We start from the raw sequence: 23146 nt of genomic DNA on the forward strand, positions 1-23146 counted from the left end.
GCTCTCAGTGGCAGTTGGGCGGACCCAATCCCAGAATGTCTGTTCCCTGGGATATGCATGTGTAGTCTATGCAACTAGCACACACTATTCAATTGTTGTGCCACCTACGCACCCCAGCAAGTTGGCCATGAGGGGGGATGAGGCACTAGGGTTCCCCACCCATACCCTAAAGAACAATTTAAGCTTATCTTTAAGGTAAGAGAAAAATAAGGCATCAACACTGATTAAGTTATGTGTTAATTTACCTCAATTACTCTAAAAGTTACACTCTTCTGCTTCCACTGCAAATACTGCAAGTATAACAGTGAAACAGCAGGGATACACGCAGCCACCATAATGTTTGGTATGCATGTACAGAAAGTTAAATAAATGTTAATGCCCAGTAAATGGCACAGAATCATGGGTTTTTGTGTCTAAAGTGTCCATTCTAAGCAGCAAATGCGAGTCAACCACAGCACAGACCCAGAGTCTGCCACTCATCACTTCTCCTGGGCCAACTCCTTTCTGTCCGGCATGTAGAAGTGCGAGAAGCAAGAGGGCAGCAAACCATCCAGAGAAGCCTTCCGTGTTTCCCCTTCAATTCTCCCTCCTCACCAGCTTCCAAAGAGTTTAGAAAAATAAGCAGAGAGATTGGCAGTCCACGCCTGCAATGTTGGTACCAGACCCAAACTCAGGAAGAGGGTGCTTCTCCATGTCCGTTTGCCATCCTGCCAGCCAGGCCCCTCTCTCCATTTCTTAATGCCTCCGTCAAGCGCTTGCCAGCCAGTAGGTGGGCAGGATGCAGGTGAGAAAAGCGCCCCAGGGTCCAGATGGGGAAGACGTTTCGGTAGGAGGTATAGCTGATTGCACAGGTCTTGTTGAACACTCCGGAAATGTTCTCCTGAAAGGCAAAGAAACACAGAAATTCCATCTCATCCATCCTCTCATCTTTCCAACACAGTAAGAAGCACGGAAAGATGAGCGACCTATAAGGGCATCAGCACCTGCAAAGCGGCCTTGAGCTGCACAAACCTCCTCATACATGGAGGTACCATATGACAGGTGTGACCTGCTTTGACTATCTATGGCGAAAAGGTAGCTGATACTTTTTGAAATGTTTACATTTTAAAATTAAATAAATGACACCTTCACTGCCCTGAGCATGAACTGGACCAAAGGCTCTGATTCCAATATGCAGGCATTCCAGGATAAACCAGACAATGCACAATGATCTTGATAGTCTGGCTTGCGCCAGCTTTCCTACTTCCACTGTTCCTGATCCATGCTTAAACATTTAAAACTTCAGGCGGCTTAAAGGACACTTTGAGAACCAGCCCTTCCAAGAAGTAGCAATAGCCAGGGCTGCTTTTTTCATGAGCTGCTGAATAGTCAAGAGGGAATTCCCTCCCAGCCAAGGAAAGGCTGTGTTTGATTGGGATTGGTACAAACAGGAGCTAAAACGTGGGTGGTGGGAATCATACTGAAAAAAGGAACACAAAAGAGATTCTGGTGCTTGAAGGAAAATCCGCAACCCGGGTGGAAGAGGAATTCTGAGAAGCTAAGAAGAAAGGTGTGCTTGTAGGTGTATTAGTGTGAGAGAGAATGTAAGCAAATGGCAATGCTGTGATTTGCAAAGATGTGCAAGTTGCTTGTGCCCTTCCTTTATATGGAATGCACTCGAGGCACACTTCACCTGAGGCCAGTCTCCATTAGGCAGCTGTTTGTCAATCAAAACTTTGATCCCTCTTTCCAGGACTCTAACGTCTGGATACCTGCAAAGCAAGAAGAGTTGTTTTGACCCAAGTTCTCTGCTCAAGTAGGTTTAGAGAGGAAAAGCTAAGGCTCAGGTAATTCACAAATATCGGAAAGATTCTTGCAAGTGATGTAATATCCTAGGCAGGAAGATCAAATGCCACCAGGTTAGCATGGCCTCAGTCAGAGACTTGTTAACTGTTCCCACAAACAAAGCGAGCAGCTAAAGGGACGGCCTCAAGGACTGGATGCAGCAACTGAGCATTTCTGTTCCCTGCAAGGCAGAGGAGCATGATGCCAGGGTGCATGGCTAACAAGGAGAGATGCGCAGTGACAGCAGGCTATGCTCAGGCAGAAATATTTGCCAGACAAGGCAGCTGTGATCTTTTCATTGCAGCTGCCAAAAGTTGAATTTCTGCACAAGGGCATTCCAGGAGAAAGGGAGGCCTGCCTTTTCCCAAGGGACTTCTTGTGTGCAGGCTGCAGCACAGACCCAGGAAACTACTGTTTGGCCATGCTTGGTGGTAGCCTCTACTAGCCAATGGGGGTCCCCCAAAGATGCAATTCAAGACTGGTGGCTGTTTCTATCTGCCCTCGTCCCCGTGCAGAGGCCAAGGGTCACTTCCAAGCACATTTACCTAACAGCCATGAGCCCCAGAAGAGCCCAGCAAGTGTTGTGTATTTGGGATGTGGTGCTCTGGACGTATCTGCGCTGCTCACAAGATTCAAAGTCTTCTCCCCATCCACCGTCCTCCATCTGCTTGGAGACCAAGAACTCACAAGCGCGGGTCACCTCCCCACACGCCACTCTGGAAGAGAAAGGGCAGGAGAACGGGAACTCACAGAGCGGCTCCATGTCCTCAGCGGAGGAACATATGGTGGTTAGCAAGGACAAGGCAAGGAATTTTATCACGCCAGGCAGAGACAAACGAAAAGGAGACAGGATATCAAGGGAAAGCACAGGCTCCATGCTCCCCAGAGTGCATGTGCACCCATAGACACAGCACCCATCAGCTGGCTGAGAGCTACAAGATGAATCTGGAAATGTCAAGGGAGAAGCATTTGCAGGAGGCCCACCTGATGCCTGATGGGATGGTCTTTCTGCATTCTGATGGGGCCAGGATAATATATACAGGGGAAGAAACTTATGGAGAGAAGAGCGGATGTCACCACTGCAAACCAGTGCTGACCAGGAGGCCTGTCCTCAGCTGCTGAAACCGCCGTAAGTTGTGGGTGAGAACAATGGGTCTGCCTGGCCCAGTAGTGCCGGTCTCTCCAGTCCCTCCCCTGCGCAGGTGAGCCTGAGAGAGCGGCCACCTTTGCTGACTCGGCTCTTCAGGTGAGGCTGGCTCCCAGCTGAATCCCAGAGTGGTTTGCCTCTAGGCTCAGTGTAGGGAGATGGTGCCCTCCTTCTCCCCATCCCATAGAGGGCAATAAGACGGCGCAATTCTTCATGCTGAATGAAAGGCCACTCACTGCCAGCAAGCTCTTCTGATCAGAGGAGCTTCCATTATAAAACCTGGTGAAGGTCTTCACTCACCCATCCTGGTAGGTGTGTTGCATACAAGCAAAGGCTTCCAGAGCAAACCACGTGCCGTAGGTGATGCACACCCCCCAGCACCTAGGAGGGAGAAGTCGGTCAGCAAACAGAACCGAGCCGGGAGGAGAGCCAGTTCCTTCCTCCTTGCTGTGCCAAACAATCCCAAATCAAGGGAATGAGCCTGAAGTTTACTTGCAGAAGCAAAACCAACAATATACAGTGGTGCCCCGCAAGACGAATGCCTCCCAAGACGAAAAACTCGCTAGACGAAAGGGTTTTCCGTTTTTGCGTTGCTTCGCTAGACGAATTTCCCTATGGGCTTGCTTCGCAAGATGAAAACGTCTTGCGCTTTTTTTTTAAAGCCGCTTGAAGAGGCGCAGTTGCGACGGACCGTGCTTCGCAAGACGAAAAACATCGCAAGACGAAAAGACTCGCGGAACGAATTCTTTTCGTCTTGCGAGGCACCACTGTAAATTATTTTCCTTATCTTTCAAATATCTATTAAGCCAACATGATTCAATGTATATGTCTGGAACATATACATTCAGCTTGGCTGCTGCCACAGCAACACAAATGTTGTAATCATTTTTAACACGTGAGATATATTGGAGGAAATTAAAGCTGGTTTCTTTGACGTAACTAATTTCTGCTTCATTTCATGTTTCTGGCATCAGATACCAGTCTAGTATTTCAGCCATTACTTTGGATATGGAATAAAAACAAATGCTGCCGAAGCTGTTGGCCATGATTCCTCTGATAAACGCCACCAGCTCCTCTGCAAGGGCTTCCACCCGCACATAAAAAAGCTCCCCCCCCCCCAACCCTCACACACCTCCCAAAATTGGCTAGGGTGGGACACAGGGGATGGGGGAGAGATCGTTCCATCTGGCAAGCTGCTATAAATTCCACCTCCTCTCTCTAAAAAATGTCTTCATAGCATTTATACAATTCATCTACTTTAAATGTTTATTCTAAAAACTCTGCAGCTTCCCTTCGCTTATTGCACCAACATCATTTGTCTAAAGAGAGCCAAGTTCAGTGGCGCTTACTCCTAGGTAAGTATGGACCTGCAACTTCAGAATATTGGCTGACCCTAGATATTCCCCCAGCCCCTCTCTCCCTACACCTGGTGACTTAGTTCTATCACTACCAGCCCCCCAACCCATTGCCCCTGAGGACGTTGGCATGCTCTTTCTTGACTGGGAGGAAGGGGAGGAGATCAGCTCCAGTCTGAGTGGCAAATGGCCAGGAATTATGGAAGTTGTAGTTCAACAGCAGCTGGAGGCTTACAGATTCCCCAGCCATGTTCCATACAATATTCTAGAACAAATTTTAAATTCTTGTAATCTGTCAAGCTTATGTATTACATTTGTACAATTACTTTTTAAATAAAGGCATGAACATTTTCTTTTCTAACTTTGATGGTTTAAGACTTAATAAAAGATAAATGATAATGCTGAGCATTTATATAGCACTGGGCAGTTTCAAGGTGTTTCATATGGACAAGATATGAATTTTAACTCTTTGAGTGACTGCGACAAAGCAGGAGGGCGGGTTGCCTAAAGCTATCCAGTGGGAGCACGACTGAAACAGGATTTGAACCCGGGACTTGTAGGGTCAGATGCCACACTGGTCTCTCAGACAAATTAAACTGCTAATAAAAAGGTGCTATTGGCTTCTCCTACTAGAACTACCCAAAGGTCTCAAACTGGTGCTCAAAAGTGGGATTTTTTACCTCCGATTCTTAAAATTGCCCCAAGGCAGGCAATTTGCTATTTATTTTAAATACCCTGCCAAGCAGCTGGAAAGCCCAACCAATTATTGAAGCGGCCCTTGGCTTTATGAGGACACTCACCCTTCCCACGAACCATCAGCTCTCTGAAGTTTCTGACAGTAGCGGAGGCCCCTTTGCAGCGTCTCTCTGAGCAAAAAGGAAAGAGTGGGAAACCCTTTCAACCCTGTGAATACCCACGATTCCCAGCACCCCTCTCTCTAGCCCAGACTGGAAGGAATAAAAATGCTATTCACTCCCACCCCACAGAAGGGTCAGGTGCCCAATGACAGGAGGGAATTTATTTTCCCATGTCAACTCTGAAACGAAGGTTTCACATCCTGTTTTTCCATTGCTCCGCTCCTTCCCTTCCCTCCTCTTACCTGATCTCCTCTGCCCTGTGTTCAGGGAAGCACTCTTGGAAATGCTTCAGCCCCTGCATGACCGCCGAGGTGCATTCTACGTAAGTGTAGTCCACCATGATATCCCCTGCAAACCACAAAAAAATACAAGTTTGCTGATACAGCGAAAGGCCATGACAAACCCACAGCACCAGAACCAATAAAACAATACAGATCATAGATCCGTAATAGGAGCCAGCTTCCAGCGTGGCAGTCAGAATGCAACCTTCCTTCATTCCTTGTGACTTTTAAAAGCCTTAGTCGTATCACCATTTAAACCTACTCTGACCTTCATTCCTGTGTTGCTGTAATGTTCTTGGATGAAAGCCAAAGAATGCAGTCAAGGTTGGCAATTTCAGATTTCTCCCAGAGTCTATTTTGATTAATAGATTGAAATGCAGCAGAAATATCATTAAAGGCTATATATTGAAAATCAGTAAGACAGATTCTAGAGAGAGATGTGAGATTCCTGTGTGTCATGCCTCTGTTTCTTGAAACTTAAAATAATTTGTCTTTTCCTTTCGGGTACAGTTGTTGTCAACTTTTTAATATCAGAGTTTGATTGAAGATTAAGAGGGGCCGGGGGGCCACTAGGGGCGCATTGGAAGATGGCCGACAATAACATCTCGCCGACCCACACGACGTAATTAAGTGGCTGTGATGGGAGTATGCAGCCTCCCTGCCCCCCCCCCAAGGGAATGGGGGGACTGCCCTTGCCTGCTGTGCCCATATACCACCCCCAAACTCGAGGGGGTGGGGGCACTAGGCAGAAAGCCCTTGTGCGGACTTCGGCTCTCCTGGACGCTGTCTCCGATTCGCGCCACTAGCTGCGGCAACTTCAAAAGAAACAATTAGGATGAAGCAAATGCACATATTTCAAGGAAGAATGGGGAGTAAAGACTGCTAATTGAAGGGATCTCTGAGAAAGAAGACGGGTCGGATAAACGGGAATATATCATGAGAAGACACATCAAGGCTCGGTATGTCGGCAACGGGACTGGATGGGGGGACGGACACTTTCCTTTCTTTCTTCTATGTGATTAACCAATAACCCCCCCCCACAAGTCAGAAATTCCGCTTAAATGACCTAAGCAGGATGATTTAAGACTGTGTGGAGATAATTTTTAACAAAAAGCATGTTTTAAGGAGATCGTGGAAAGTACAAGAGCTTTGGGATGACGCAGTAAAAAACAGCGTCACCATTTTCGCAAGTTCTGTCGAAAGATTTATGTCTGGGAGGAGGAATGCATCTGCTTTCATACTGCGGGCGAACCTCATCAGAGGACTAAAGAAGGCGACAGATTTGTGAAGATTAATGATGGAAAGAGTGCTTTTATTTATGGAACTGATGATATATGGAAACCATCTTGATATGGTTATTGGACGAACGGAAAAACTCACACAGGATTACAATTTGTGCTTACCTGCTTAAGGAGATTATCAGAAGAGATCACAAAGAAAAATGAAAAATATATGAAAATAAAAAGATGAGATGTGGGAACAGCAAGATAGGACTGGATATAATTGTGAATATTATTTGGACAGATTTGTGGACATTAATGCAGCAGCAAGAAGATGATTGGAATCCCCTTCGGAACTTGAAATATGGGTACCCCCAACAAAAATTTAAAATTCGGCCTTGTAATTCGGAATTTATGTGATGTGATTTGATTTGATTTGATTGGTCGGTTAATAAAAATTATTTTTAAAAAAGAAGAAGATTAAGAGGGGCCAGCAGGAGCCAAATCACATTGCCGGGGCAGGCAGGCTGGGTGGGTGTGGAATGGCTTCAGTTCTTCTACTGAGACAACGATGCCCCATTCCCCATGCTTGCCCAAGAGGACTTCCACTGACACACAAACCTCTTACTAACTATGCTAGCACGGATGCAAAGCAAGTCCCTTCTCTTACCAAACACCTCGGAAGGGTTCAGGAGCTCCAGCAGCCAGCCGCCACGCTTCGTTTCATACGTGGAAAAGCCACCGTCCACATTTTGCATGTTCAGCAACTGAAGTCAGACACAGAGGAAGAGAGAGAGAGCGTCTGGACAAGGGCATGGCAAAGATGGAGCTCAGTGGAGTTGCCCCACAGCCTTAAGCAGTGGCCCAGCGGAAATCAGAAATACTCCCACAAGCTCCACGCTTCACCCAGAAATCCCCACCTCCGGCTTATGACCACCAACTAGCCAAAGGCAACATCGTCTGGGAGGCAGATTGGACTCTGACCCAGGGGCTGCTTCTGCTTCCAAGCCACTCACCACATTCACAGCATCAAAGAGACGGTTCGGTGGGATTTGCTCCTTTATAAAAGAGCAATTGTTCTGCAGAAGGATCACTGACTTCAGCCCCTCCGCAGTGCAGTCAGCTACAATCCAGCCACAGTCCCGCGTGCTGAAAGGAAATCCACCCTGGAGAGCATTAGACAATTGAGAGCATTAGGCAATGCAGAGCAGAGGATTCTTGCAGGACCACATATATTGCCAATAACACTGCTGCTCAGCTGACCTTTCTTCCAGCATTTGAGTACAGAAAAACTTACTCTTTTAGATACCGTATTTTTTGTCCCATAGGACGCTCCGTCCCATAGGACGCACCTAGTTTTTTGGGGGGAAATAAAGGGGAAAAAAATTCCCTTTATTTCCCCCCCAAAACCAGGTCAGGGAAACCAAACCAGGTCGAGGAACAGCGGGATGGCGGCGCTGCGCCTCCCCGCTGTCCCCCGAGCTTGTGGGGCTGGCCGATGTCTGTCCGGCGCACGGGGCGCCCTGCTTCAGGGCGCCCCGCGCGCCGGGTTGAAGGCTGCTATCCGCAGCGTAGGGAGCCCTGCGGGAACTCCCGCGGGGCTCCCCACACTGCGGATGTCTGTCCAGCACGAGGGGCGCTCTGTTTCAGGGCGCCATGCGCACCGGGCAGCAGGCTGCTATCCGCAGCCTAGACAGCCCTGCGGGAAGATTTAGGTTAAAGAGTGAGGAAAACAATCCTAACTTCATGAGCAACTTTCTCCTGGAAAAAATTCAGAGTAAGATTTTTGGACAGGTATCTTCCCAAGTTAACTTAGCATCTGGCATTGATGCTTTCAGAAAGGGAGCTCTTTTTGTGATTATACCTTGTTCATCTGACGGTAGTACTTCTCATAATCAGGTGGATTATCTGGAATCTGGAGGAGATACAAGCTACACTCAGACAAAGAAAGCAAGTGCAATTGACATAAAAGGAACACTATTTTAAGAGCTACACTATTAAAAATGCTAGACGCAAGGGAGAAAGTGATATAAAAAGTCTGAAATACAAGCACAAGCCACAGCGGTCTTTGTAATTTCAAGTTTGGGCCTGAAGGTGTTATAGACATAAAAACATTTTTGTATGGGTATAGATATTTGCAACTATAAACAAACACACACAATTCAGCAATTCAATGCCAGCAAATTTTGACCTCAACAAGGAATCTTTCTTGATGTTGCAGTGCCTTGAGAACTACAGAGAAGAAATCAAGAAATTCTCTGCATAGAGAAAAGGAATAAAGTGCTCCAGATGTAGTAGTTAAATTTGGTTCACCTGCTGGAACACTTCCCCCCAAGACGTGAATTTGGAGAGGCTGAAATTCACATTCTTGCATAAACGCTGGACTCCTCACGTTTCGGAGTTTTTATTGGCATAAACTCAGAAGATACGCTATTTTTGTCTTACAACAAAGGGACACATTCCCGGGAGCAAAGCATAGGTGGGTATGGCTGTGGGTGTGGTTCTTGGACATAACTATGAGGCACACTGCAAAATCAAAACCTACATATTTTTAGAATGTGGGCAGTATTACAGCAGAACTGGATCATGGATACGTATATGCCTGGTTCTTACCTGGCTGATTCTTAAAAACTCATGCGCACGTAGCAGGCAGGAGTTAAATTCAGGCCTTTTATGGGCACCTGCCTTTAAAAAAAAGAAAAAGGTGTTTCATTTGACATAATGTGATTTTAAAAAACTGAATCCAGGAGCAGTAATCAATCTTAATAATATTTTGTTAAGATTAATTTCATTAAAATTTGATGAATTAAGGCTACAATCTTATCCTATACTTACCTGGGGGGGGGGCAGGCCCACAAATCTCACTAGAATTCAGGGCCAAGCAGTAACTGAGTTGTGATAATTGCGTGAGTGTAGTTAACGCAAGCAGTGACGGGACTGGAAGGGAATTTAACTCTTTCCCTCCCACAGTCTTGGCAAAAATGACCTCTCAGAACTGTCATCTGCATTTGAAGGAAACTCCCATGAGCACAAGGAATATGCTTTCCTTGAAAGCTTCCGATAAATCACTATATCAGAACTGGGGCAGGGAAAAAGTTGAACTCCCCGGCTCACCCCCAAAGTCCTAAAGCTGCTCAGACTTCCTTGTGGTTCCTATGTACAAAACAAAACTGTCTTCATGCTATTATGTGCTGAGGAATACCCTTTGAGTAACATTAATTAAACATCCTAGGCTATTTAAAACTTTGCTGCTTTGCATTCCCTTGCAATAGCAATCAAAAGACATTCTTAACAGAAATTTACTGGCTGTCTGCCTGACTGCATCTCTACTAGTCACATGTCACCATTTGTAATACTTTTCTGTGTTGTGTGAACTAGATATGCTCTATATCCCAGACTGTTTCTTCAGTCATTTGATTTAGAAATTCTCCCCAAAATTACAGAGGAACAGCCATGTTTCCCCCTATTAAGTCCTAGGTCAAAACAAAGAAAAATAATTACCTCCAGGAAAGCTTGGATAGCAAATGCCGTGTCCCAAAGCTGTGACCCATTAGTGCCCTGAAAGAGAAGGAAGGTGCAGTAAGAAACACTCACCTCCCACCTGACTTGTCTCCCTTGTAGCCAACAGAAGGTGCTCAGCTGTTCCCCAGAAGCAATTTCCCCTACTATTGGCAATGGGTTAAAAAGGAAAAGCCTATTGTCAACAATTACAGATAGGTAGCCGTGTTGGTCTGCCATAGTCAAAATAAAAAAATTCCTTCCAGTAGCACCTTAAAGACCAACTAAGTTAGTTCTTGGTATGAGCTTTCGTGTGCATGCACACTTCTTCAGATACACTGAAACAGAAGTTGCCAGATCCTTCTATATAGTGAGAAGGTGGGGAGGGGTATTACAAGACAGACCCAAAAAAGAAAATAACAGAACACCTCTAGTCATCACATACAGCTCCCAAGTTAAAACAGTACAACGCATCATCAGAGATCTACAACCTCTCCTAGACAATGACAGTTCTCTTTCTCAAGCTCTGGGAGGAAGACCTTTCACTGCCTACAGACAGCCACCCAATCTTAAACAACTCCTAACCCACAATAATACTACAACCAGACTTAACACGGACACTGGCACCAGAGCCTGCAATAAACCCAGATGCCAACTTTGCTGCCACATACACCCAGACAACACCATTACTGGCCCCAACAACATCACACATACCATCTCGGGACTATTTAATTGCTCATCGTCTAACATTGTGTATGCCATCAAATGCCAACAGTGTCCTTCAGCTCTCTATATTGGACAAACAGGCCAAACCTTACGCCAAAGAATAAACGGACATAAATCTGACATCAAGAATCACAAAACAGAGAAACCAGTAGGAGAACACTTCAATCTCCCAGGACATTCTATACAAGATCTCAAAGTAGCTGTTTTACTACAAAGGAATTTCAGAAATAGACTGGAAAGAGAAGCTGCTGAATTGCAACTCATTACCAAACTTAAAACCATGGAGAGACCTGGTCTGAACAGAGACATTGGATTCTTATCTCATTATACATGACTAAGCCATTTTTCACCTTCTCACCCCTTGCCTTTTCCTGTAAGACCTATTGCAGTCGTTAAGAGTCGTCAACAGGCTCATCTCAGCTATCTGCCAATCTCCCATTCCCACCACCCTTCTGAGTAATACCCCTCCCCACCTTCTCACTATATAGAAGGATCTGGCAACTTCTGTTTCAGTGTATCTGAATTAGTGTGCATGCACACGAAAGCTCATACCAAGAACTAACTTAGTTGGTCTTTAAGGTGCTACTGGAAGGAATTTTTTTATATTGTCACCAAGGAAGTCCTTATTACAACCTTCCCCACTCGTATACCAAGTGCTAGCCATCAAAATAGCTGGGAGGGGGGAACTCCGTAGTGACCAACAAAACATTTGTAATCTGCTTTACGTAATATTTTGTCTTTGGTTAATATTATTTGAATTCTCATTAACATTAAACTATTTGTTAACTGGTTTGATCATCCCTGCAAAAATAATTAAGAAGTATACAACAAGTAGTTTATATGCTTTCTTTTTATTGTATTTTAGAGGATGTGACCAATGTAACCGTTTTACAAACTCAACAATTTATCTATAACTTGGATAAATGTTTTCTTTCAACCTATGCAGTTTAAAAATCCACCTGCGGCAATATGCCCAAAGAACTAATGTTTCATGGGCAAGTGCCAGCCAGGACTCCCTCTGGTACTGGCACAAAGTGAAGTTGGCTAGTGGGGTTTTCACGTGGGATCTCGGCCAAAGTTGCTTCAAAATGGATTTTAATGTTGTGTAGTTCGTCTGATGTGTGTTTTTATTTTCATTTCAATTTTACTACATTGAATTGTATTGTGGTTTTAATTTGTTGTAAGCCGTCCTGAGTGGCACATGAGCACCAGAAGAGCAGGACAGATTTTTAAATATAAAAATAAACTAAAAGCAACCGGACAATAGTTATTGCAGTGCTCAAAAACTCCTCTTGCGAGGGGACATAAATCACCTACTGGGCTGAGTCATTCAATAATACCCTCTTGCTAGATGCCTCAAGCCAAAAAGGGCAAGTGGTCAGTTGCACCCCTCCAAAAACTGTGTTTGTCTCCTTTGGCTGCAACAGCTGAAAATCACCCCCCAAAACCCAAAGCTAAATGGTGCTCTGGATCCATCCATGGGCTAAACTGTTGCAACTGTGATATCTGAACGAGGTGGATTTGGGGGCTTTTATGCCTAAAGTATTAAGTAAACATGTCGCAGGAGTCCTCTGGGGACTCTTATACTAAATCATTTGGGCCAGAATGGAGGAGGTCTCAAAATGCTTCATGACACGACCTTCTGAAGATGCAACTGTCAAGGAGAAGCTCTGTTTTCACTCCTCAACCACTGACACCAAGTGGCTCTCAACTTGCATTAAGTTGGATTCATGGCAAGCTTTCTGCCACCTGTGTCCTAGACATCTCCCAAACTGCTTTGTTGCTCCAAGTTTATAATGCATTTCCCCCCACATTTCTGAAACCAGAGGGTGGCTGTGGGGTTCAGGAGAAAGGGCAATTTGGAGCAGGAATATGTCAGCTGACCCTGCGGCTTCCCAGATCCTGAAGCCACTCTGGAAGCAGCTTTTCCAGTTTGAACAGGGTGACTGATGCAATGTCGCCCTCAATGAGACAGAGAAAAAATAAATCCCTTTCATCCATTCCAGGGATTATTACCTGCATCTTCAAGCCATCCAGTCCCAGCCTGCAAGGAGACAGAAAACACTCAGCGTTGTAGACTGGCTAAACAGAGTCCTGCACCTCAACTATGTTTCCTGTACCCTGGGTGAACAAAAGGGCAAAGGGTGTGCAAGCTGAATTATCTTCACACCAGCACTAATGAGCTCCTCATAAACTTTGCCCTAAGGGAGTCCCCACTTGACAGGGGCTGAAGAGAGCTCAGGTTCAAATCCCTGTTCAGCTCTTAAGCCAACAGGGAGGCCTTGGGCAAGTTGCCGACGCTCAACCTTATTGTTCAAATACTACTGGTCTCCTGGGAAGAGAAGAGGAATGGTCCTCTGCTTGGGAGCTTAATATGCCGTCGAAATGGTGAACGGCAACACCAACACGAGGCAATCCTGCTCTCATCAGGGGAGTTCAGCAGCTACTTTCCAAGTGTCCTCCAGTCTCTCCTGATGAACCGTCAGTACTCAGGAGTCCTTAAGAGCATTATGCACAAGCAGCTGTAAGGATGTACAAGTCTGAGTTCCAACAAAGCCTTACCAGAGGTAGTCGGGGATTCTGGAAATGTGTTCTTGGAAGGCAGCAGACTTGTCTCCCTCCACATTCCAGCGCACAAGCATGTTAATCGTTTTAGATATCTAAATGGGCAGAGAAAGGCAAAGTCATTTCTCCTAAGAACAATAGAGCAAACAGCCCCTAATATTTGTGCCTCTTTATAAACTCAACTCCAACATCAATCCTAAGGATGCGGTCAAAAAGAAGACTCATCAACAGTAGCTGCCTCCAGCATTAACTGCAGCTGGGACAACTATGCTGAGCTCTGCCCCAACCGCCCTCCCCTGCCTGGAAGAGAGGTGGGGGTGGAGCCAAAACGCTTCTCCCCACTGCAGAACGGCTGAAGGGGATCAGGGGGTCAGTGGAGAGCAGGGCTATTTCTGAGCTCTGCTGGTACTCGTGGCTCCTTTTCTACTGGGAGATGCCAAAGGTGGAATCCAGGACCTTCTGTTTGCAGAACATGTGCCCTGCCACTGAGATTTCCACTCAGCTCTATGGAAGGAACCTTCCAGGTGTGTATAGCTTTGAGCCTGGGCTCATCAACGACCATTTGCTTTCCACTGAAGAGCAGGAGGCACACATCTTCCATCCAGGATGGTTGTGCTCCACCGGGAGGGTTGCACGGGGGGGGGGCATTGGGGGTGGCTGACCAGCCAGTCAGGGCAGCCAAATCAACCCTGGTGATCAATGGGGTGACAAATTTTGCAGCCATCTGCCTGTGCTCATTAGGTACTGTGCTACCAAGAACAGATGCACTGAACAAACATTTTGGAATCTGCTAATCAAGTTCCATTCCAGAGCTATTCAGCTGTAAGTGCCACTCCAAGTGACCTACAGGGCCAATGCTGATGGATTTGGTGAATCGGTCATCAGCTTTAATGTGGTCGTACAGCTGCTCAATTGCTCGTTGTCTCAGAGCTGTGCTGTGGAATCTCTCGTAGGTGTTGATAATTGCTGGAATGGAAGCAGAGAGAAAGAGGTTTCATATTTATCTGCTGAATATGAGCACTGAAGAGTAATACGGGCAGGAATTGAGCCACATGCACTTAGCAAATCCCTAACTTAGGTTTCCATGGCAGTTCAGAGCTAATCAAACTTCATTTGTGAATTATCAATCCTGTCACTGGAAAATGGCAAAGCCACATTTGCAAACAATCCCTGTGCACATGAGAAGCATGTTCACTCTTTTCCTTCGTGTCCCTGTACCAGCACAAACTGCGCTGAAGTAGTGGAATCACCCAGAATCAGCTGCTGTGGCATTACTGTGTCTCTGGAGTCAGGATTCAGCTGATAGCCAAGCAAGGGTTGAGGGATGAGAACATAGAGACTAGGGGGCTGAATTATATATGCTATATGCTCTGAACAGACAAGTCCTGTTCAACATGGGCGGAGCGCTTGCAGCAACCCTGCAAAGTGAGTGGGCCTGTCAGGTAAACAAAGCAAACCACTTCTGTCTACTGTTGGATGAAATCTCTGAATCACAACAAAGCAATGGCTTGTGAAATCAGCAGGTAAGTGGAGTTGTACAAAAGGAGAATAATGTCAAGTAGGCTGCTAATCCAAGTTCTGATTACCCCTGCAGCACTGAGCAATGAAGCCAGCCACGGCCAGCAAGATTAAAAAGGAAAAGGCAGGCTGAAGAAAAGCTTTGAGGGCTCCCTTGACCAAGAGAGGCAGAGGACTCTCTGAAGAAGACTCACACAAGCATTGCCCTGACCAGGCCAAGCCCACCCCGTGCCAGGCCTATGCAGCCTTTATATCTGAAGGAAACGCATCGGATGCCAGGAGATGTGCCGTTGCCAGAGAGGCATTTAGGCCAACTACACATAGTGCATGCATACAGGTGAGGCCTCTTCACAGGGCAGAACCTTCCTCTACAGAGTTTTCCATTGCATTTATCCACTATGTGCCAGAAAGCAAAAGCAAAAAAGCATCAAGGAGAGCAGGCAGGCAACCTTACATTTCCCAAGTGAAGGAAGACCCGCTAACATGGTGGGATTTACTTCCAGGTATACACGGGCAGCCCTGATCTGCACATTACACTATCCTCTAAGGGTGTATGCACTACCGCCCAATTCTCCACTTGGGGCAATACAGCGATGCCTCTCTGTGAACCATCGCTTTTCCTTCTTCTGACCAGCAGTAACCATCTCAGCTAGTGAACAGCACAAGAGGCCTGGCGACGGCAAACAGGTCCGCAAACAAGCATGACTACCTTCCAAGCCCAGAGGTCACACTCTGCTCACCATAGATGATGGAGAGCAGCCAACTGTGTGGCGTGTACACATCACCCGCAGCGACGTTGTTCCTCTGCGCCGGCCAGTCAATGAGGGAATAGTCCTGGGTGTAGAGCTCCTGGGTGCAAAGAAGGGTCACACAACACCAAGCAGAATTGGCAAGAGAAGAGAAAGCTGGAAACAGGCTGCCTAGGCTCCTTCTCAACCTCAGACCTGCTATAAGACCAGGCGGAGCGTCTTCTCTGACCACAGAATTTCATTCCGTTTATGCCACCTAAGCAAATGCTTAAATTATGTATCTGCTGTATGTTCCGCCTCCCAATCCATCACACACTTTTGGACTAAGTACCTTGACTTCTGTACAACCTTAAAGAGATATAAAGTCTTAAAGAAGTCAATGTAATTTGTAAGCCACGCTTTCACTGGGGTTCCAGGAGAACATCTGTGTTGCCTCCAGAGGAATCACATCAAAAACACTTTTCTAAAGCACTTCACAGTGTCCAGATCAAGGAAGCAATAGTCCCACTCTATTCTGCCTTGGTCAGACCACACCTGGAGTCCTGTGTCCAATTCTGGGCACCACAATTTAAGGAAGATGTTGACAAGCTGGGGCGAGTGCAGAGGAGGGCAACCAAGATGATCAAGGGGCTGGAAACCAAGCCTTATGAGGAATGGTTGAAGGAGCTGGGTATGTTTAGCCTGGAAAAGAGAAGACTGAGAGGAGATAGGATAGTCATCTTCAGATATCTCAAGGGCTGCTCCATGGAGGGGGAGCCAGCTTGTTTCTCCTGCTCTGGAGGGTAGGACTCAAACCAATGACTTCAAGTTACAAGAAAGGAGATTCTAACTAAACAGCAGGAAAAACTTTCTGACAGTAAGAGCTGTCTGACAGTGAACAGTCTCCCTCAGGTGGATTCTTCTTCTTTGGAGGTTTCTAAGCAGAAGTTGGAAGGCCATCTGTCATGGATGCTTGAGCTGAGATTCCTGCATTGCAGGGGGCTGGACTAGATGACCCTTGGGTCCCTTCCAACTCTACAATTTTATGGTTCTATGAGAGAGAAACAGACAGACGGAGGAAGGAAAAAAGGCCCTTTTGAACTACCTCCCGGAGGCTCAGAACCAGCTCATCTTCTTCCGCAGTGAGTCGCGTAGCATAGCAGTAGGCCATGGGCAGGTAAACTTGACGGCAGTGACACCAAAGAGTGGAAGGATGGGCTGGCATCCAGCGAGGAAACAGCCTATCAGAAATCAAAAGGGAAGCCTGCGGTAAAGGATGGGCAGAACTCTAGAAATGGCAGCCGGTAGCTGGTAGCCATGTATCTGTGGCCCTAAGGAGATTCCCACAGAGCATCCATTCCACAGCAAGCTACCCAGAACGCAGCAGGGCTCCAGAGCAGACTCAAGACTAAACTGGCTGAGTGCTGAGCCCATGGCCCACCTGAATGGGACCAGAAGGAGCTCGCACACCGTCCTGGTTGGCTGAGCCCCAAGGAGGTGCGACAAGCTTTCTCTTCTGATTTCCATCAAACACAGCTTGCTCTGCTGCCTGAACCTGACAAACTCTAATAAATTTTAATTATTGAAACAGGCTAACTGCAAGCCAAAATTCATCAAGCTGGTTTGTTTAAACAAACCATACTTAACACTAACCAGAATTTAGGGTTCAGACAACATGATAAACTGGGGCTTGGGAAGCCGGTTTTTGGCTGAGGTCTGTGTTCACTCATGGGCAACCTTTCAGAGACTGCATGTCCATAACGAGCATGAGCAGGCATAAAAGTAGGCGTGGCAAGAGACAAAGGTGGGTGGAGCAATGGCTGTGAGTCTTGCCTTTGTACCGTAGCCTGCGTAAAGCTAAGGTTTCCTACCCAAAAAGCTTTCTGAAAGCTAAATTTTCACCAGTATGAGCTAAAATGTTAATTGACATTTAGATTTCCTGTGGCCAGTCTCTGGGGCCTCCTGAAACTTAGGTCTTTTTTGGCTCTTCAAATTGATATTCCCACTTACCAGGGAGTAAGCCACATTATTATGTATTAATTTTTTTACTGCCATATACCTGCAGGTCACATTGAATTTAACAGCACTTTCTTCAGAGAAGACATGGTTAGGCTTGCACTGTAATACTCTAAAACTGCACGTACCACATCTCAGGGAAAAGTGTATTCATTCCTTCCCAGCTGTAGACATTCAAAACAGCCAGCCAAAATTTACCCCAGGAAGCGACTCCTGTAGCACCACCTGAAGAGCCAAATATACAAGAACTCATACAGATATTTATAAAACCAGAGATCGCTGCAGTAAAATGGACTCTTCTGTAAGAAACAAATGTTTACTGTTTGACATTTTTGTCTGCAAAAGGGATAGTATAAACAAAACACTCCCACTGGAGCCAAAGGATGACCCCTGATTATTTCCTCATCCCTCCTCCTCTCAGCCTTCTCCAAAGAGTCCTCCTTACTGTGCCGCCAATCATGCTGAATCGGTGGTGAGAGAAGACCCAAACAGGGAACTCTGGCCTCCTGTGCACAACAGCATGGAGCTCTATCACAGCATCCTCATGCCTAGTGTTTTAAGCAGATGCACTCAAGGCAGCCAATATTAAATTCAAAAGAGATTCCAACTCTCCTGAAAGGAGACAGTCCATGGATGTGATAGGATGTTGGAAGAACTAGACACTCACTCTAGGAATAAGGAGAGTTCCCTTTCCACAGGCTAACAAGACTGAAAAACAAAGCCACCTTCATGTGAGCTGGCCTCCTGGTTAGTCACCTTTACTGTGGAGGTTGTTCCGAGCCCGCAACAGATCTGGGTCATCAGGACTGACCCCAAGGATTCGCATGGCTGTGTAGTTGAGAGCAGTACAAAATACCTTGGATACGTCCTCAACATGCCTGCCAGACAAAAACATCAGAACTGTTAGGAATATGTGCCTTGCACCCAGTTACTCAGTCTGTCCTGATTGACTTCAGATAGATCAAGATTACTGCAAGCTGGCTAAGGCAATTTGAGCAACAGAAAGAGCTTGATCCTCTTCCATGCAGAGAACAACCATCAAAAACAAATGGGAACATTATGTCATCTATTTTAAATGTAGACTATACAAATTTCATGTGGTGTTTCAATTCCCAGCAGGTCTGGTTCTGCTGGACAGGGTTTTGTTTACACACTAGACCAGTTTGGATGTAATACATAATCCATAGTTAAATTTTACAAGAATGAGCCTTGCCTCTTCCACTGTTTCCATGCTCTTCATGCAAACTGGCTAATCTAAGGGCCAAATGCACAAGGGGTTTTTTCCCACTACTGCTGCACATGGGCTCTGCATATGACACACCAGCTAATCTGTAACTCTCCCACAACTTCTGTCTGTTTTTTTCAGGGCCCTTTTGTTATGAGCATTTTTGTTACTCAATTATCTATGTGCTAATGTTTTTGGCGTGTTGTATCTATCATCACTCTCACTGGGGACAGTCAACTTTATCACCCAACATTTACTTTAACCTTTGGCTGTGGGGGAGTCATTTTCTCCATTTTCCTTTCTAGTCCACCAGTTTCCAGTTTCTAGCACTGAGCAGTGGAGAAGGCAAACTCACTTTTTAGTCTCCACAACCTGGAACATAACATATTGTTCAACAAGGGCTGGTGAACTAGATCCAGCGGCTGGGTCAGATCCCTCCTACCCCGAACCCCTCATGGACCAAGCTTGGCAGGTGGGCAGTTTCTAAAGCACCAAATTTTATAGTTTACTCACAGGCCCCATCCTCCATCTGGGAGCTGAACTGAACGCAAGTACCTCACCATTTCCTTCTTGGTCTCTTCTGGCAGTGGGATCTTGGCAACGTAGCATGTGATTAAGAGCCCTGTTTTATAATAATTTTTTTATTAATTTTACAAAATTTTTATGAACAATACAGACAAGTAAAAAGACAAACAAACATGTATAATTTCATATCCTTTTTTTTCATATACCTCACTTCTCGGACTCCCCCAAACCTCCCCTTTCTACATCCCAATTTCAAAAATTATTTCAGCAAATCCTAAACTTAATTTTATCAAATGTGTTCCTTATTCTTTTCTTTAACTTAACCTTTTGTTGCTGTAATCTCCTTTTCTTTCTAAGAACCTCAACATTTTAACATTTAAGAGCCCTGTTTTAGGGACATCAGTGTGTTACACAATCAGTCCTCAGAAGCACCAAAGATGCTGATTCTCTTAGTCAGCTAAAAAGAACATTAATGTTTAGGAGGAGAGATAGACAGATTCACGTTGGCTACAATCAAAGGTGCTGAGAGCAACGTCTTGACATAGGCAGGAAGCCGCCTGGTCCAGCCACAGGCTGCAGAGAAGGGGCAGGCCACCAGCCTCACACCCAGGCGGATACACCTGCGTGAGATCCAAGATTGTAGGGATGGGTGCGCACAGTGGGGAAGGACCTGGCTTGCACACAGAAGCTCCCTCATTCAGTCCTTGGCATCTCCAGGCAGGGCTGAGGAAAGCACCTCCCTGACAACCCGGAGAGTGGCTGCCAGTCAATGTAGACAATACCTCACAAAATCCTGATCATGAATTTACACAGCTCTGTCGTGAAACAAGCAAGGTTCTTTGCCTCCTTAAATGTTCCAGCAACATGATTCCATAAGATGAGGCACATGTTATTTTAACCTCCCTTTACTTAAAAATTAACTTTCTTATCTAAGTTGGTAGCTGACAGATGCAACTAGGTGACCCTTGGGTCCCTTCCAATTCTATGACACTATGATTCCTTCTCCTGCACACATGCAGCACTTCTCCAGCTGACACTTCTCTCAACTGTGTCAACTCCACGGGTACCTTCAAGCAGGAGAAGCAAGGCCCAGCCACTACCTCTCCCTCACAGGGATGTTGGGGGATTCGGTCGCACCCAAAGCGTTCGCTTTCGGACTTGTTACACATCACCCCTTGCTGGAACACTGCTTTTCTGGTTGGAGAAAAAGTCTGCTGTCATGGTAACTCTACCTGGCATCAGAAAGAGAGGCCCTCCGTAGTCCCCAGCCCAGTGGCCATCTTCTGCTTGCAGGCCTGAGTAAAACTTCATCCCATTCACTGCTGCTTCCTGTGCTGTACAGGCCTTTGGCAAGTCCGGGAAAAATTCGCTCTGCCAATTACAGTGAAGAAGAAAGAGGAAAGAGACACAGGTGAATTCTATAGCAGAAGCTTAGGTTCACAACAGACAGGGAAATAGAATGAATGAATAAATGTCTCCAGCGAGCACCTTGTAGGGCAGGAGACCAATTCCACAAGTTGTGGAGCACTCAGTTCCTCTCTTCTTCCTAGGAGAAGGGAGAGGGCAAAGGAGGAACAACAAGGCAAGGAAAAGCAGGAGACTGGGCTGGCAAAACAGGCAAACAGAAAGGGAATCAAAGACTCTGGCATCTATCAGGAAGGACCACAGGGCCTCCTCTCAGTATGTTCCCAGGCTTCCTTAGGGTGGCATACCCCTCCACACACCGGGAATCTGAGGGCTGAATACCTGCCTCTGGAGCCAAATTTTATTAGGACCAACCAGTTTTCAGGAGGGTATCACAAGAGAGGCTGAAGGAACAGCCAGAAGGTGTGGGCAAGGGAGAAAGGGGCCATAAATGCAGCATAGGGGCTGCCGCCAGATCAATTTAGCTTTTTTACGACGTATTTTTTCCAACAAGAATAAACAAGCTAGTAAAGAACCTTCCCAATACATGAAGACTGCTTACTTTCTCTGGAGCAGAGATATGGGCAATTCTCACATCCCAGTTAGCACTGGAAAAACACAGACTTCTAGGACCACTTTGTAACATTTAGGAAATTAAACTGCAGCCTCAGATGAGTTGGGATTCCCTGGAATCTCATCAGGAATTCCTCAACAAGAAACTCATAACCTCTCCTGCAAGGCACCCTCTTCTGCCCTTTCCCTTCAACACGCTGATGCCAGGAAGCACCGCCAAAGCTTTAGGACCCATTTTCTGGGCACATGGGGCACTAGGGAAGCCCCACATGAACATTGCCTGTACCCTAAGATATGCCTTCAAACACTCAAACTCAGGACAAAAGGGAGAAATGTGCCAAGAGGAAGGCACGTTTAGCAAACCCTCACTGTGATCAACTCCCTCCTGGAAACCTATGTTGCCACTGTGGAAGGATGTGGGGATCCAGAATTGGCTTCCAGTCACTTACGGGCTCACTGTTAAGACCATGATCATGGAAGACACTCTTACTCGGCTGTGAGGGATCGCCAAAGAAGAAGCATTACAGGATTTCTTCAGCAGACAAGTCAATGTGCATTCAGACAAAATGAAGTTTGAAAATCAAACTTCCAACGGAACTATCCCCAAAGAACCAAGCGGTCCTAATGCAACTGGCATGTTCTCCACAGAACCTGGTAGCAAGCGAGGGGTCGCCTCAGCCTCCTACCTACCGTGCTGAGCCCTAGCGAGTGAGCTTCCAGCGCCGTTTGCTCCCGACCACCATCCTCGCCATCCGCCAGGAATCGCCACTGCTGCCGCCCTTCTTCGTTGCTCAAGCGCCAGCGGGTCAAGTCCGTGGCCGGCTCTGTCTTATAGGGACCGCCTCTTCTTCTCCGCAGACATCTAGCAGGGGAGATACAGGGAACAGGTGAATTCCAGGGGAGAGTCAAATCTTAGGATAGTTCAGATTAAAAATAACGGAGCACTAGGATGTTTTTTTGGTTCAGGAAAAAAAGTGTCCCCAAAGGACTTCCATCTTCAAACTACAGTGCAGTGGTACCTCAGGTTAAGAACCTGATTCGTTCCGGAGGTCCGTTCTTAACCTGAAACTGTTCTTAACCTGAGGTACCACTTTAGCTAACGGGGCCTCCTGCTGCCACCGGAGCACGATTTCTGTTCTCATCCTGAGGTAAAGTTCTTAACCCGAGGTACTATTTCTGGGTTAGCAGAGTCTGTAACCTGAAGTGTCTGTAACCTGGAGCGTCTGTAACCCGAGGTACCACTGTAAAGGGTTGCAGGTCAGCATCAGGACTGGGCTCAGGCAAATTTGAGGCAGGGTAAGAACTTTTCTGAGCTTGCAGGGAGTGAAAGGTTCTCCTGAGGGAAGGGTTTCAAGCCTGCTCCTTTTTGTCGTTCCCTTTTCTCAACGGAGCTCAAGTGATGCTACTTTTGCAACCCCGGGGCGACCGCGAGCGCAGCGCCAGAAGCGACGCCGGTGCGAAAAATAAAGCACAAGCGCCCCGAAAAATAAAGCACAAGCGCCCCGCCGCCCCCGCGCTCCTTTTGCAGCAGCCCCGGCTCCTCCGCGCCATACTCACGCCCCCTCCATCTTGCCACTACGCCGCCCGAGCCCACACTCCGCCGCCGCATTTTTCGCCGGGGAGTTGGAGCCGGGGAGCCTCGCCCCGCGGCATGCCGGGAAGGGAAGTCCAGGCGGGCGGCGGC

The 23146-nt window shown here is 46.6% G+C and overlaps 1 protein-coding gene across 1 annotated transcript; it reads right to left on the reverse strand.

The window, feature by feature from the left end:
- Positions 1–224: 224 nt before the first annotated feature.
- On the reverse strand, positions 225–23146 carry LSS (lanosterol synthase). Its single transcript, XM_083473083.1, has 22 exons — positions 23020–23146; positions 22153–22324; positions 20718–20856; positions 19474–19582; positions 18492–18613; positions 17864–17960; positions 16825–16960; positions 15732–15840; positions 14321–14439; positions 13471–13568; positions 12925–12952; positions 10186–10242; positions 9298–9369; positions 8549–8599; positions 7701–7850; positions 7355–7451; positions 5426–5531; positions 5127–5192; positions 3272–3352; positions 2370–2540; positions 1673–1751; positions 225–880 (listed from the first exon to the last, which is right to left on the reverse strand). Exons 1-22 carry the CDS (start codon positions 23028–23030, stop codon positions 671–673), a joined length of 2280 nt encoding a protein of 759 aa, XP_083329209.1. The 5' UTR covers positions 23031–23146; the 3' UTR covers positions 225–670.

Source organism: Podarcis liolepis (assembly GCF_965112155.1).
Source record: "Podarcis liolepis genome assembly, chromosome: 1".
NCBI lineage: Eukaryota > Metazoa > Chordata > Lepidosauria > Squamata > Lacertidae > Podarcis > Podarcis liolepis.

Bases quoted from the DNA above. Each gene is read 5' to 3' on its own strand.
- LSS (XM_083473083.1), bottom strand. The intron at 15,841-16,824 runs GTAGTTCAAAAG...CTTTGCACCCAG, and splicing joins TGGTTCTGAGCCTCCGGGAG to GAGCTCTACACCCAGGACTA. The intron at 9,370-10,185 runs GTAATTATTTTT...TTTTTTTTAAAG, and splicing joins CTATCCAAGCTTTCCTGGAG to GCAGGTGCCCATAAAAGGCC.